Here is a 15,729-nt window from a genome sequence, read left to right on the forward strand (position 1 = left end):
GGGAAACTCTTCGTCCCCCTTAGCCACAGCCAGGCGAATTTGTCCTCTTCCCTCCCAGGAGGCAAGTACCCTTGGCAGTCACCCCTGCCCACCTTCCCTAGGGAGATAAGGAAAAGCTGTGGTAATTACTGCATCTGTTATTCCCAATGGGTGCTACAAATGCAAACGAGCCTCTGAGCTGGCACCGCCAGCACAGCCGGCTATTCTCTTTCTTCTGTTTATCAGCTCAGCCCTCTCTGGTGTCATCCCCCAGCGATGCCTTTCTCGCTGGCAAGGACTCCAAGGCAAACGGTACTTAGAAAAAATTAATGTGCTGTCGCAGTTCCACAGCAACTCTGCAATGTTCCAGCTGATGTATGTCATGTCAGGTAACAGTCAGGAACGATGAGCAACACCACCTTTTGAACTCACTCTATAGTCTGCCTTCAGAGACGAGCCGTTTACTGAAGAAGGGTCATTAAATTACACCAGAGTGTGCCAAAAATAAAACTGGATTATTCAAAACATGCTGCAGCTTCACACTCTATTCCAGCACCATGGCAGGCAGGAACTATGGAGAAAGAGGTGATACTCTGACAAAGATAATCCGACTGCAGTGGTCACAGCGAAACGCAGATCTGCCTGGAGGATCAGAGTCCCCCTCCTTCCAAAATTAGTCCCCTTTCATTGCTGCCCTGCCACATGGCCCCATCGCTCAGTGTCACTACAATCACCACCACTTCCCTTTCACTCTTCATGGAAACAAAATCCCAAAGTGGTACAACAGTTGTAAGACCTCCTCTATTGTAGACATTAGCTCAGAGAAAGGGTCTGGGCATCACCTTAAAGGCAGCTTCAACCCCTTCTCTGCTTCCTCCAGCTCTAGGGGAAGATGATGTCCCTGGCACCATACTGCTGCCTGGCCAGGCTCTTCTTCCACAGATGCACCATGGGCCCTTTCATATCCTGCTGGCCTGGTGTGTAGGAGATGGCACTGGTGACACGGCACAGGTGGGTGCCGCCTCCAGCCTGTCCCCACTGTGGAGCCAGGCACCTCTGGCAGGGGACCACGGGCTCCGCAAGCTGCCCAGGCTCTGTGCCCATCAGGTAGGCTTTGCCGACAGGTGCAACAACAGCATCTGCTGACTGCAGCACCGGTGCCTCTAGATCTTTTATTAAAAATAAATAGGGATAATTATTACCTGTGTGAAAAGTTCTGTGAACCCAGCAGTTCTCTTAAAATCTAATGCATGACTCGGGTGAAATTCAAACACTGAATTCTGCTGGAGATGTGCAGCCCAGGCTGCACAGGCAGTATAAAGGATTAAGACCAGCCTTTGGAATCCAGTTTGAAAAAAACAAACTAAATTAAAAGACAGCCTCAAGTGCTCCAAGCAACAAATCTGCCTGATGCACATGGTAAGGAATAGCCTCTTTTAGAACTATTATGCACAAAAAGTCAACTTTTAAAGGGCCAAGAAAAATACCATGTGATACAGCTTCTCACACAATAGTACTCAACACTGAAGAAGCGAGATCCAAAGGCCTGCAAACGTATTTAGGCATCCTGAATTTCCAGGTAGCGTGCAAAAAATATGAGCACCAAATACAAAAGCCCCAAAGCCAGAACTAAAAACAGGACCGAATTCTTGGTTTGTGAGCTAAAAACCACCAGTTACAATTTCTGAGAAACACATTCCTCTCCAAAATTTCCAGATTTACAAAACTAATCCAATGCACATTCATGGTCAGCACTGTTACATGCTGATCTCCTCACCAGGGTGAATGAGACACATGGAAATAAAACGCCCATCTTGAGGGATGGGAGATGGAGGTGGCTACAAAGGCATGAAACTGCCTCACAGAATGCAGCTGTGTAAGGAATTGCAACAGTGCTGTTAGGGACAGAAGGATGTAACGCTTTAACATGGAGCTGCGGTCATGACCGTGATCCATAGAGGCCCCAAGAACCAGTGCACTTACTACCAAGACACTGTCAGCAATGTATTTTGTTATCGAGCCAAACCCCACCATCAGATAGACCAGTGCAGGTCTGCAACAGTTCTGTTCCAACAAACCCCCTTACTTCCATTAAGTATAACTAGGACAAGAAATTGGACGCCTTGATTTGTGAGCACCTCTTCACGTATTACATTTCACTTTGGGACAACATGAAAAATTCACACTTCAACACCCCCCCCCCCCTCGCTGATTTCACAGAGCAAAGGTTTTACTCCTTTCTGTCATTAAAGGCTGATTCTGCAAGGCACAGGGCACCATCAGCTTTTATTTACATTCTTTAAATAGGAATGGTGAACACCTGCAGCTCAGAAGGGCTTCAGAAAAAGGGAGGGCTACTTTACATTTTTAAAGATGAAGCCACATCCAGGCCTGTTTAAATTCATGCTTTCAAAACTGCCTGATGGAGTTCGGTACTTTTCTCACTAGGACTTTGACACTTAATTTGCTCAGGCTCTTCCCCTTTCCAGGTGTCTAATCACTAGGACACACCTGAGAAGCTTGGTGTGAAACTCTTAAAACCACATTTTTCTAAAAACCGTGAAGCTCCTAACGTCTATTTGGACACTGGCAACGTTATCAGACAGCTGGGCAATCGGGGAGCATTTCCAAGGGGGGCACTACACCTTCTCCTGCATCCTGGCAGGCTGTGGTATGCCAGCAAGGACTTGGGCATCTGCTTCAGTTTAGTCAAAGGATAAAGCACAGACACAGGAAGAGCCGTACTCTGAGGCTGTGTTAAATCACATACTTGTATGAGAGCTTTTTATGGTGATCTCCGATGCCATAGCACTCAGCCTCGTGCCAGGAAACAACTTTCTCTGTGTGTCAATTCCAGACTTGTTGTGCCTCATTCCCCCACCTTAAGTACTTTTAAAAGTCATAAAAAAGAGAGAGAGGAAAAAAAAAAAAAGCAGCCGGGACGAGACACCAGAGTTGGAAACTGTCTGACTCGTGAAAAATCCAGGCCCGTTATTTTTATTTATGGATGACCTTCAAGCTAAACCCTGCGCCTAACTAGCTCCAGCTCCCGGGGGAAAAGGGAGGGGTGGGGAGATGTGCCGTTTGAACTGGCCCATCTCAGTAACGGGCTCGGCCCAGAGCCCCCTGTCCACCCTCCAGGGACTCGGGGCGCAGTGAGAGCGGGGCGAGGTGGTATTCTGCTGCAAGTGCCGGGCAGCCGGCCGGGGGAGGGGACGCGGGGGACCGCCGTGCGAGCGGGCAACGCGGCGGTTCGAATAGCTCGAACCCCAAGTTTCACAGATCAGGCACCGGCTGCCTCCGGAGTTGTTCTCTCCTGAAGGCTCGCCCGGGTGCTGCCAGGGCACGGTGGGGTACAGTGCCGGCCGCCAAAGCACTGTTTCACTCCCGGCCGCCCGGGTTCCGCCTGCCGCTTCCCAGCGCGGCGTAGACGAGAAGCGCCGACCGGGACTGGGCCGACCCCCCGGGCGGGACTGACAACTCTCCCGCCCCGGCCGGGGGGATAACATTCTCCGTCCCGAAGCGCAGGGAATTCCTCCGCCAGCCCTCCCGGAGGCGCCCCGGCTCCCCCGCCGCGACCCACCTCCACTGCTACCCTCATCGCTGTGCTTGAACTCGAAGAGGAAATCGAAGTCAAACTCCTGCTCGGCCTCCACGCCCGTCATGGCTCCCGCCGCCAGCCGCGATCCCCGCCACACTCTGGCACTCAGGCAGCGGCGCAGCCCCCGGCCCGCCCCGTCGGGTCCGCCCCGTCGTGCCCGGACACCTGCTGCCGGCGGGCCGGGCCGGGCCGAGCTTCCCCGGCTGCCAAGCCCCGACAAAGCGCAGGACGGCGGCCGCTGCGGGCGGTAACGTGACCCCGGCCCCGACGGGCGGCCTATCTCGCTGCCGCCGCCGCCTCTGATCCGCCCTCCCTGCCGCTGTTGATGTTTCCGGGTCGATGCTAACAACCGCGGTGCCCGGCCCCCCCGCCACCCGCACTTTCCCGTTGGGCTCTGCCCCTACAGCGCAGCGTGCGCGCCGCGGGGAGCACCTCTCAGACGGCGGGGAACCACCGGAGGCGACCCCGGACCACCGGCTTGCCGGGGTGGAGATGAGAAGGCCGGGAGTAGTCGGGCAGTTGGACTTCACCTGCTCCTGCTCGGTGGTAACCGACTGCCGCAGGTGCCGAGCTCCCGCTAAAAGGAGCGGCTCAGGAGCGGCGCTTTACACCTTCGACCGGGGGGCTTCGAGAGGGAAAGGGAGGGGAGCGGCTCTGCCGCCCGTCCGGGACACCGGCTTGTCCCCCCCTCTTCGTTGAGGAAGCTGCTGAGGCTTCCTCCGGGGCTCCCCACCGCGCCGCGTCTGCGAGCCAGGAGGGCTCGCTTTCATTTATTTATTATTTATTTTATTTAGTTGCAGCACCCACTAGTGCCAGCTGTTATAAAAAGCGCATTGAAGTGGGACTCGTAACGTTAGCGGCTGCCTCCGTGCGCCAGGGAGCGAAAGGTCCTCGCTCCGAGGCCGCACACCGAGGACGGGGGGGTTCCAAAGGGCCCTGCGGACAGTGAGATGCGACGGGGCTGGCACCGTGCTCCCCAGGCCCGCTGCCTGTCCCACTTTTACGGGTTAAAAGTCAATTAGGGAAAACTAAATCGGTCTCTGTTTTTGTTCAGAAATGCACTTCTGACAGATTTGAAAGTCTTTGCCAGGCAAAGGGCCTCCCCTCCTAGACCCTGAGCTCCCTGAGCTTCAGGCAGTATTTCAAAAGGAATAGTTTTTTTCTAAGCGGTTATGGAAACGGTATTCCCTTATAAACTCAGGGAATACCATTTTCCAGGCGTATGGCTGAAATCTCCGTTACAAAGTGCCAGGAAAACACATTTTTTTTCCATCAGAGCCCGTTATGCTTTCCTCCCCCCCCCTCCCCCCTTCCCCGTCCCCGCCAGGACGAGCCGCGCTGCAGTCTCGCCTCCCGCAGGAGCCGGCAGGCACCGGCAGCGCCCGGGGCTGACGGGGCAGCCCCGGGGCACGCAGGACCGCTCCACTTCGAGGTGCTACGCCGCGGGCCCCGAGTCTGCTTCGGGGCTGCGGTGAGGCAGCCGTGGGGCTGCCCTCGGTCCTCCCGCTAGCAGCCGCTTCCCCGACGTGTCGGCGCGGAGTCACCATAGTGTGCGAAACGCCTTGGCAGCAGTGAAACCCCTCCGCATGCGACTGCTGGGGCCCTGCCCGCCCGGATGCCGGAGCAGGCCAGTGGCGGTCTGCCCCGGCCTCACAGAGAGGCCGAGCATCCCGCTTCACCCGCATCCTCAGCCCCGACGGTGGGGACTGCTGCACCTCCCGCTGCCTGCCCTGGCCTACTGCAGGGCCAGCCGCCTCGCCCCGGACCTCGGACCTCCAGTTGCCGCTGGCTTACCCCCCGGCCACCTCTTCGTGGCAGACTGCTCTCTGCTCCCCATCTCCTGCCGGGGCTCCCCAGAGGGGAGATGAGAAGCTTCCCGGTACTCAGTGCTCCTGCTCCTTTGCCTCTCCTGCATCTGGTACCTGCTAGAGGGATGAATTGTCCAAACTATTTACGGACAGCTTGATTTGACAGGGCTATAAATGTTAGTGCTGTCAATGAAATATTTCGACTGGCATCCTTCCCTTGGACACAGAGAAAAGATGTACTACGGAAAGGCAAAACCGAAGTGATGCTACATGTGAGGATGAAATAACAATGTCCCGCCAGTTAATAATCCAGTTTAGAACTGGGAGAGTGCCATTAAACTGGGGAAAGCGAAATAAACAGGGTGGGGAGGAAGGGGATGTACCCCGACGAGGCCATCCCCCTGCCTCCAGGTGCCTTTTTGCCACCCACTTACAGACCCACCATCCAACCCCGGGGTTAACCTGAGTTGCCCGGATCTCCTGGTCTCCACGCAGGTCCAACGAGGGACCCAGTGGCCGGGCTGTTCCAGCTGCAGCCCCGCAGCCTGAAGGGGTATTTAACTTGAATGCGGTATTCTCAGAGGCGAAGGATTCCACCCCTCGCTGTGACCCACAGATGAAACCGGGGTCCTCCCACCCGGACACTTTGCAAGAATGTCTTCCAAGGCTCAGCCAGCTATGGAGTTACTTTCTTTGATTGTCGTAGTTTGGCAATCAAGGGGCACCTTAATTTGAAGGCAGCAATCCTGACTTGCAGGGCTCCCCTACGTGTTTCCTGGATTGGGTCACACTTTCTGGCTGGCCTAATTTTCTTAGTCCCTTACAAAATACATCAACAGGGAAGAGAACTATCGACGAGGGCTGGCGATATTTTAACACGGGCATCAGAAATGCCACAGAAATAAAGGGGGGGGAGGTCCCCCCGCTTTTGACAGGGCGCTCCAGCACTCTTGTCGTGTCAGTTGCCTCTGGGTGTAATTTTTACAAGTTAGGGCATTCAGTGCCCTTGAAGACCAGAACTCTAGAGACGCCGTGCGTGCAGCCCTCGGAGGTCCGAGCGTGCGAAAGGCACGCAAGCCAATGCTATTAAATAAAAAGTAATTAACTTCCATCTCAAAAGGCGCTCGCATGCTCCAAAAGCGGAGCCGCACTCACAGCCACCCTCATCACTTTTGCATTGGCAGGGTCCTGTCAACTGAAATGAACCCCTGGAATGAAAACATCTGTGTTAAAAGATGGATCCTGAGCGCCCTTCCAGCTCTCCCAGGGACAAACCCAGAGAAGGGAGCCTCGTTGTTCCACGCTGCGGAATAAACACCGCGGACATGGACGCGACCCTCTGCCCCACTTCTCCACACCTTCCACTTTCCGCGCTGTGTGGGCTCGCTGTGCCCTGTCCGAGCCCGGAAGGCCATGGTAGCCCCAGTGTTGTCCCAAAACTCGCTCTACATCAGCAGCAGCAGCAGCAGCAGCAGCAAAGCGGCGGCACCACCAGATCGGAAGGAAACTTGGGACCCCGGGAGCAGCAGGGGGAGTGGCGAAGGGGGGGAAGAGGAAAGCAGGGGGTGACCCCCTGTCCTGCATCCGGGGCTGGGAGCTGCCCCGCAGCTGAAGCGGTGGCGCGGAGGTGATGCGGGGCAGCTGCCTGCGGGGTCCCGCTCCCGGGGCGCGGTGCTGCCTAAAGGCGTGGGCACGGAAAGCGAGGAGCCAAAGTTTCGCCGGTGGGCACAGCCGTGCTGGGAAACGATGCTCCAGGGACAGAAATATGTTCCGACTGGCACAGCAGAGACTGAAGCCGGTCCCGGCTCTAAACGCCAAAGGCTGCCCCTGGCAGGACCAAGTTCAGTCCGGAATCCACAGAGCGCTTCCCAAGTCCCGCGCCCGCGACCTTCTTTCTCTCTCTAAACTTTGCCGCTGTGTTTTCAGGGCACTTTTCGCAGCAGGATTACTAGGGGGCATCGAAAGAAGTCGCGACAGGCAGCCAGGGTGGCGGAGCAAGCATTCCTCCGGTCCCTCAGGGGTGCGGGGGACCCGGGGCAGCCGGCCGTGGCGTGCCCGCCTGTTTCGGTGCGCTGGGGAGGGCCGGCCGCTGGTACAGCGCCTAGCACTGCCCGGCACCCGTTTTTTTAGTAGGCTCCCTCATTTCCCAAGAGCCAGGGATGGCTGCAGTTACAGGGTGTATTCTGACCTCCTCCAAAATCAAACCCGAGGCTGCGAAGGGAATCCCCGAGCCGGCTCCTAGCGATTCCCCCTGACCGGACCCCAGGCTCCCGCGTAGCTCCGCGCTGGCGGCGAGGAGCGATGCCACGCCGCCGCCGCGCTGCCCCGCTGGGCCGGGACGGGCTGGTACAGGGATCTCTATCGGGAGCGGGCCCGGGCCCGGCGGGAGCCGGCTGGGAGAGGTGGCGCGGCCGAGGCGGCACCGTGCAAGAGGCGAAGGAGACACCTATTGGCAACTGGCCGCCAGCAAACCTCCGGCCGCCGCGGGGAAACACCGGGGGACACCGCCGCCCGCCCGCCCGCCCGCCCGTCCGCCTGCCACCCGCAGCGCCGCCCGTTACCTTCCTCCGCCGCCTTCATGGTGCTGCCGACCTGGCGGGCTCCGCTCTGCGGGTCAGCCGCCTGCCTCTCTCTCCCGCTGCCTGGGTCCCGCGACGGCGGCGCGGCGGCAGCCGGCGGGGCAGCGCTTGGCATCCACCCGGCGGGGCAGCGGAGCCCCGGTGCCGCGTCCCGGGCCGCTGCCGGGCCCTCGCCGCCTTGCCCCGCGCCCCCCCCGCCCTCCTTCACGCCCCGGGGACCGGTGCCGCACCGGCCCCGGCGTGGTAGCCGCGCCCGCGGAGGCACAGGAGCTCGCCGCCGCCGCCGCCCCCCCGGGCCCGGGGCATGGAGAGGAGGGCGGGTGTGCGTGGGGACTTCGGAGGCACTGCCCGCGCCGCGGCGGCGGGACGGGGCGGCGGGAGCTGCCCGCCCGCCGGGTGCCGCAGGCGGGGGACGGGGGTGAGGGAGTGTGCGGAGCGGGGAAGTCTCGCTCTGACGCAGGGCTACGCGCCCGGCGCCGCCTTTTTAAAGCTGGAAAACACCCCCCCACCTCCCTTCCCCTCCCGGCCCCTCTCCCCGCCCCGGCCCCGTGATGTCAGCTGGGCCCCGGCCCCGCCGCCGGCTGGCGGCCAGCGGGAGGCGGGCACCGGAGGGCACCGACGGGCCCCGGACGCCGCGCCACCCTCCTCTCCGTGGGGACAGGGAGGCCGCCCGGCCCCCGGCCCGCCCAGCGCCGGCCCCGCCGCGCCCTGAGGGGTCCCCGCAGCCCGCGGGAGCCGGGTGCCCTCCTGCGGGGGAGCGGGTGGCGCGCCGGGGTCGCGAAGTGAAGGAGGGGATGGAGGGGAGACGGGGGAGAGAGGGACGCAGGCAGGGGGGGAAGGAGGGGAAAAAAAAAGGAAAAGCGAGGCAGCCTCGCATGCTGAAATCATTATGTAAAAAATCGCAGGCTTCCCCCGCTGTGGAAATTTGGAAAAGAGCATCAACTGGCAGGCGAGAGAAAGGAAAATCCCATTCTGCTAAATTACTAACAGACCCGGTGGACTCGGTTTCAGCCGCTCCAGATTTATTATTATTGTTTTATTTATTATTATTCTGTAAATATCTCAGCAACCCACTTGTATCTCATCACTTCGTAGCGGGGAAAGGAGAGGTTTCCAACCCACAGCGGCTCCTCCTCCCGCCTCCCACCTCCGGGATGCCCCGTCCCGGCCCCCGCCGCGGCAGTGACACCCCGGCACGGGCCGGAATCGCCCCGGTGAGGGATGCTGGAGGGGCCCCGCCGCTTCCAGCTCCGTTGCCCGTTCCCTGCGCTCACTGTTCGCCGTCCCTCTGCCCCCAGAGCTGGCAGGAGGGGACCGTGCTTTCCTGTTGGAATTGGACGGTGGCGTGTGGAGCGCTGGGGTGGTTTTATGCGTATCTGGTGTGTGTGAAGAAAAAAAAATAATAAAATCATAAATCTTGTGCCTGACACCCATATGTGGTTGAAAATAAACCCAATATAAACGAAATACTGTCTGCTCCTGGGGAACAGGAGGCCGCGGCTGATCCTTCGGAGCGAGATCCTCCACTAAATCATGGTGGAAGACAGTCCCCACCAAAGAGTGCACTTAGCCAGGAGCTCAGCCATCCCCCCGACGCCACCGGACCCTGCTGTCCCCTCAGGTGGGGAAAAACCAAAACCAAAACCAAAAAGGGATGCTTTTACTTCAAAGAAAACCAAGTTGGAACGAAGAGGGAAAAGCCCTCAACCCCCAGCGCTATCGTCCCCAATCCTGAAGTCTCCCCTAAGGCACCAGGTGAAGGGGAGCCTGGACGTGGCAAACGCGGAGCGTGATGGGACCCGGGCCCCGCCACACAGGGGCGCCGCGAGGGGGCGCTGCTGGGCGGGCCGGGCACAGTGCGGCACAGCAGCGCCTCCCCCCGACGGCGCGGCCCCGGTTCGGCTCTCGGCGCTACCGGCGGGGAGGGGGTTGCGCGGGGCCATTTCCCACTGCCCGGTGGGGGCTGAGGAGATCCCGGCGCCTTCCCGGGAGGCCGGAGCGGGGGTGAGGCGCGGTGCGGGCGGGAACCGCGCTCCCCCCGGCGGGACTCTCCTTTCCTGCCCGCCCCCCCGCTCAAATGACGGAATCCCCCGTCTGTTTCCTCCTGTTTAATGCCGTTGCCCGGACCACCGTGGCGCCGCTCCAAGGCCCCGCCAGCCGGCGCAGGCAGACGGCGGCGGCGGCGCACCGCGGGGCCTGCGGCCGCCCCTCGCCCCTAGACCCCGGCCCGGTCCCGGCCCTGCCGCTTCCCTGGCCCCGTAGTCCCGCTCTGCCGCCCCGGGGCCGCCCGCCGCCGCCCCGCCTCCGCCCGCTGTTACTCTTCCCATTCCCTTGCGCCTCCCTCCCGCCTCCCCAAGTTTGTTTACAGCTGCTACTAGGAGAGACTGTTACACGGAGCTTATTTTGGGAGCTGGTGATGACTAACGAAGTTAAAAGGAGCTTAGTACAGAAAACAACCTTATTTTTAGACGGCTGTTGTTTCGGTGGATCATTGTAGCGAGTGTACCCTGGCCGGTTTTAAAAGCCACTTCCCAGATGCCAAGTCCTTTCTTCTGCGCTGTCGAAGAGGTGAGCACGCCTGGCCAGCCCCTGCATTGTTTGCTTTGCTTCCCTGCGTCTACTGGTATTTGCTGGGGCTACATTTGGCCTTAATTAATTTGGCCTTAATTAATTAATAAAGTTCTGACACACAAACCTACAACTCCTTCCACAGAAAAGGGGAAAGAAATAAAAATGTTATGGAGTATTGGAGCAATTTACAGCGATCTCCAGCACTGGGTCAGCAAGCACTTGAAACTGGATCCCCCTTGCCCTTTGGGACAGCTAACTCTTCTTCAGGACTTCTTCTCCCAGGTGGAAGGGGAAGGAGGAAGGGCTCTGTGTTCCACTTCATCTCTGGCAGTCCCCTGGGCTACAGAGTGACTACAGTGCATGTGCAGGGAGAGTCTGGCCATACACAATGGTGGGGAGATGTGGCTGCTGCCACTGCCTCTCTCCCCATCATCTCTCTTCTTCCCACATGGGAATCACTGCATGGCAGCTCAGGTTCTAAGACCAGGCTCAGTGGTCCCTGTGTTTGAGGCTGGTGTCTCACTGACCAGCCGTGATCCCTTGTGGGTAAATCACAGCAGAGCTAGCAGGATTTCATCAGGCTCTGCTCCCCTGGAAGCAGTGAGCAGATGTGTACCCCAGCAATAAACCCTTCCCTTGTCACCAGTGCTGTGCTGAGCCATGTCTCACCCCCCTTCACTGCTATGCAGCCAGGCTTCTCCAGCTTTCCACACAAGTGCTTCTGCTGTCCCCTCTTTTATCGCGGTCCATCTCTGCTGCAGAGAGCTGTATGGACTTCCTGGGCAGCTCTTCTCCGTCCACACATCCCGCAGCATGGAAGAGAGGGTGAGCTGGCTAATATCACCGGTGCTAATAGCAGAGGCAGTTGTGCTCGAAAGCAAAGTACTTGCTGCATTTAGCTAGTAATTAGGTAAATTGCCAGGGAGAGTACAGCTGCCCCCTCTACCTTTCCACCTTGGCTGGGATTGAGCACACAATGGCTTGCGTGGCCCAGGTCAGGCTAAGAAACTTGTCCAGTGGTGGCACAGCTCTCCCTCATGGGGAGCATCTGGACTGGGGTGAGGGTTTGGGAAGAAGGGGCTATAGCACAGCCACAGGGCAGGCCACAGAGCCTCTGTCCTGGGACACAGCCCAAGGTTCCTACTGAGGTTCCGCTGCCCTGATAGTGATCAGTTTGTACTGTAGCAATCACAAGCAGAAAAAATCTGTGCATCGTAGAGGCACGTGGGGCAGCAGTAGGAAAGGAGCCTTCCTTCCCGCTGTCTCTCTTCCCACCCATCAGCGGGGTGGGTGGGAAGTGCTGCCACAGCTCTGCAGCACATCCCACCTGCACCCCTCCAACACTGGAGCTGCCTGCACTCCCTGGAGCCTGTGTTGGCTTTCCCTGTGCAGCTTGGCGTCTGACATGTGCTTCCTCTAAACCCCACACACCACTCCTTTGCTGTGGGAAGGAGCTTAAATAACACAGGCTTGAATGGGCACTTTTGGATCACTTTTTACCTCTTGTGTTCATCTTTGCAAGCAAAGCTATAAATTTGCCCTCTGTACTCAGCTCTTGCATGTGAAGGTAGTGCTGTCCTTGGAAAAAAAGGAAAACACTCCCAAGACTGTGGAGTATTTATACAGGATGTTTCAATCACTGAAGAGTCTGATTCATGCTCACTAGATTAATTTCACATTATAGTAAGCCATGCGAGTGTGTGTGTTCCCTCCTGCATTTTGCTTTTCTCTCATTTTCGTTGGGCCTCAGCAGACTGGGAGGGATGGTTTGCATGGAGCTTTGTGCACAGTAGCTACAGTATTTCTCAGGGAACCTCTAATTCAACCAAATGCCCCTGTTGTCACCTCACCAGAAAATGTAGGTTAGTAGCATGGCACAGCAGACAGGCAGGGCTGCTGTTCCTGACTTCCACCCTCACTGGCTTACAAGACTTGGGGTAAATTGTTTCTCTATGCAGTGTCCTATAAGATGAGGAACTTTCAGCTTCATCTGCACAGAAGTGTTTTGAAAGCAGGACGGGGTCTCTCCCCACTATTTACCAAAATTATGTATCTTCTCACAATAAATGCAGAGAATCCTATCCCATAACCCAAGGTACAGACGGATCAGAAAAAGCCACCCGTGCTCTGCAAAGAAATACTGTTCTGTTTTGGGCTTCTTGCCCATATATATACTTACAGCCTTTTATACATAGCTTATATAATAATGGCCAATCTCCTTAGGGTCTGCGTGCCCATCCTTTGGGTCTTGGCAGCTTCAAAAGCATCAGCATCTGTTTGGAATTTCATTCACTGTAACAAAAGATTTATAAGTCTCAAGCCTCCCTAACCAAGTCCCTAATTAAAGTCTTTCTAATCCCCTGCTTTGAAAACTGTAACAAGATTTGCTGGAAAGTGAGAGAACACATGGCCAGTGTTTGCAGCCGGTACAGCACCATTCTGAAAACACGTCCATGAAACTTTCAATCAAGACACAGAGCACACCTGAGCGGTGGCCAGCTGCTGCCCAGAGCCCCCCAAAGTTATAAGCTGATGCAGAGGCAGGGGCTGTGCTCGGCCTCCCATCCCCCAGACACAGCCCCTTTCACAGGCTGCCAGAAATCATTTCACCACTTTTAAGGTGCATTGCACTTAGCAGGACAAATGCCAGAGGAGGAATTTTGTGTGCTTGAATAATGTTGTAATTTACCTTATAACCGGTCTCATTACAACGCTGAGTGCTCTGTTGATTTACCTGGCTTTTGATTTAGTGGACTCTCTTTAAACGACTATTTAGGAACGCAGCCAGGGACTGCAGGCAAAGGACCTTAAACCTTCTTGGAGCTACAGTCACCTGCTCAGACACCGACTTTTTAAAATCAAGACAGACAGCAGACAGCCACATCAGACCCATATACAGAACGCAGCGACTGAATTAAAGCGAGACGTTAGCTCAGAGCAATAATTTAATAATGATACACGCTGCATCGGTGCTGCTCTGTTTCCTTTTGGGTTTGCCCCTTCTACAAACCTGAATCGCGAACAGGTTTGTGCCCTGTGCTCTGAGTGGACCCCTTGCTGCTGGCTGGGGCCACTGTGCATCATCTCCTCTCAAAGGCTGGTCCAGGCTGAGGTAGGTGCCAGCAGTGGGCTGAATCCTGGCTCTGTTGTGTGATCCTGGGGTTCCGCTATGGTGATTCTGGTGCTCTCTTCCCACGACAAAACAACCATCAAAAGTCAAAGTACTGATACACTGCATTTCTTAGTGGGCACTAGCAATGAAATGGCCAGAAACTAAAACGTGAGAAGTTTCGCCTCAACATGAGGAGGAACTTCTGTACAATGAGGGTGGCAGAGCACTGGAACAGGCTGCCCAGGGAGGTTGTGGGATCTCCCTGTCTGGAGACATTCAAAATCCACCTGGATGTGTTCCTGTGTAACCTGCTTTAGGTGGCCTTGGAGAGGTTTGGACTGGATGATCTCCAGAGGTCCCTTCCAGCCCTAATATTCTGTGTGGTTCTGTGAAATGTGCAATGCGGTGCGTGGTTAAAAAGTATGAGCATGTATAATGCTCTGTTTGTGAAACAGTACTAAAGAACTGGCAAATTTTTATACTTGTGCAGTGTAGACAGACTTGCAAAGGAGCAGTGACAAAGTTTTCTACCACACAATGTATTTTAGCTCCAGAAATATTTCACATGTCTCAGACTTTTCCAGTTGCTGTATAGAGGGTGGTAACAAGTCTTTTTGCCTCGCTCAAAAACACTTAATGAAGGAAAGGCTGGTTGGGTACGCAGGGGCTCAAGCTGGCAGCAGAGCAGACCCTTCTCCAGGGAAGGGAAACACCAGATTTACGATGTCTGCAGGAGTCCGGGACTCATGTAGGTATCGGTTCCTGCACACAGCAGGGATGGTGGCTTTCACCTCATCCATCCTCTGAGGCGTGGGGTCGCACCTTTGTTTTTGGGCAGAGCGAAGCAGTTTTTTCCAGATGTCTATATTTCATCTGTAGGAGTAGGGTTCCTGCAGAAGGCTTTGTAGAAGTGGTGACCCACAAGTATGGTTGTGAGGCCTGGGCTGAGCCTGTGATGATCAGGAGTTTGGAAAGGCTGTGTGTGGATCTTCCACTGCAAAAGGGGTTCCTTTCCCTCTTGACATAATTCATAAACTCATAAGCCTATGAACTCTACACCCCCTATAAAGTCTGCTTTAAGTGACAGGCCCCTGTAACTCATCTGGTTCTCTTTTCTCTGCTGGTAGTTGGTCCCCGAGTAAATCTCCCTCTGCGACCAGAGGAGACCTAGACCAATATGATTTACACCAAAGGTGGCACGTGTGGTTGAGTTGTGGTCACACAAAGCGCCCTGGGGGACCAAATATGTCCTTAGTGTCTCTGCCAAGACGTGTGCTACAGCAGCATCTCCTCTTAAACATGGTGCCAAGAGCACTCTGGTTGCCACATGAAACAAGCAACCCAATGTGAAGTCCTGGACTCTCTGGCTGCAGCTTGAGCCCTGTTTTCCAAAATCTCAGCTGCACTATTATTTACTTGGCTGCTGCTATCCCTACCGCTCCTCAGCACCAGCTCGAGTCTTCTTCATTAGTTTCCTCCTGCTCTAAGTCATTAAACTTGCATTTAAATGTGCTATTGGTTCTCCCTAAACGAATAACCTTCCATTGTGTAATACTGAATTCCTGTGTATTAGCCTGTTCCCCCAGTGTCTCCAAATCCTCCTGCAGTCTGGTGCATTCCTGAAATTTATCAGCAGTCTCCCCTCCTATCATGATGTCATCCACATCTGGACGCCCCGCATATCGCGCCAACCTCGGGCTCATTTGTACAACACTCTTAAACAGAACAAGTCCCGGCACCGAGCCCCAGGAGATCTGGCCTGTTGGCTCTCTTCGTGTGTACAGTCCTATTTATTGCACTTCTCTAACCCAAGTTTATCCTCCTAATACCGACACTCCAATAGTTGTATACTTTTTACTGACCTCATCTTCTGATGCAGTCAGTAACCTTGGTAAACTCCAGCAAATGCAAAATCACTGCTTTAAACTTTCTGGGCTCACCCTCACAAACTTTATGAATAGGATTTGGACTACTCTAGCAGCAATTTTGATTATGACCCCTTGTGCCAGAAGCTTGCAAACACCAGTCCCTGCTCCCCCTTGTGCCAGATGCTTGCAAACACCAGTCCCTGCTTCCCCT

The 15,729-nt window shown here is 56.0% G+C and overlaps 1 protein-coding gene and 1 long non-coding RNA gene across 6 annotated transcripts in view; both read right to left on the reverse strand.

Moving 5' to 3' along the window:
- Positions 1 to 8,412, reverse strand: part of NFATC1 (nuclear factor of activated T cells 1) — a 116,299-nt gene extending 107,887 nt beyond the window's left edge. For 4 of the 5 annotated variants that reach the window (XM_061346365.1, XM_061346363.1, XM_061346360.1 and 1 more), the window contains exon 1: positions 7,950 to 8,412. In XM_061346365.1, the coding sequence (XP_061202349.1) occupies positions 7,950 to 8,082 (133 nt within the window). In that variant the 5' untranslated portion in view covers positions 8,083 to 8,412. Of the gene's footprint in view, positions 1 to 3,562; positions 3,776 to 7,949 lie in introns of those variants that run through there. The other variant, XM_061346361.1, reaches the window with a different exon arrangement.
- A 556-nt stretch (positions 8,413 to 8,968) lies between these two features.
- On the reverse strand, positions 8,969 to 10,551 carry LOC133208382 (uncharacterized). The gene is made up of 2 exons (XR_009724345.1): positions 10,425 to 10,551; positions 8,969 to 9,343 (listed from the first exon to the last, which is right to left on the reverse strand). It is a non-coding gene; the product is annotated as an uncharacterized LOC133208382 (long non-coding RNA).
- Between the last annotated feature and the right edge of the window lie 5,178 nt (positions 10,552 to 15,729).

This window comes from Neopsephotus bourkii, unplaced genomic scaffold, assembly GCF_033783945.1.
Source record: "Neopsephotus bourkii isolate Nb327-2 ecotype Australia unplaced genomic scaffold, CSIRO-AGI_Nbou_v1 NB_272, whole genome shotgun sequence".
NCBI lineage: Eukaryota > Metazoa > Chordata > Aves > Psittaciformes > Psittacidae > Neopsephotus > Neopsephotus bourkii.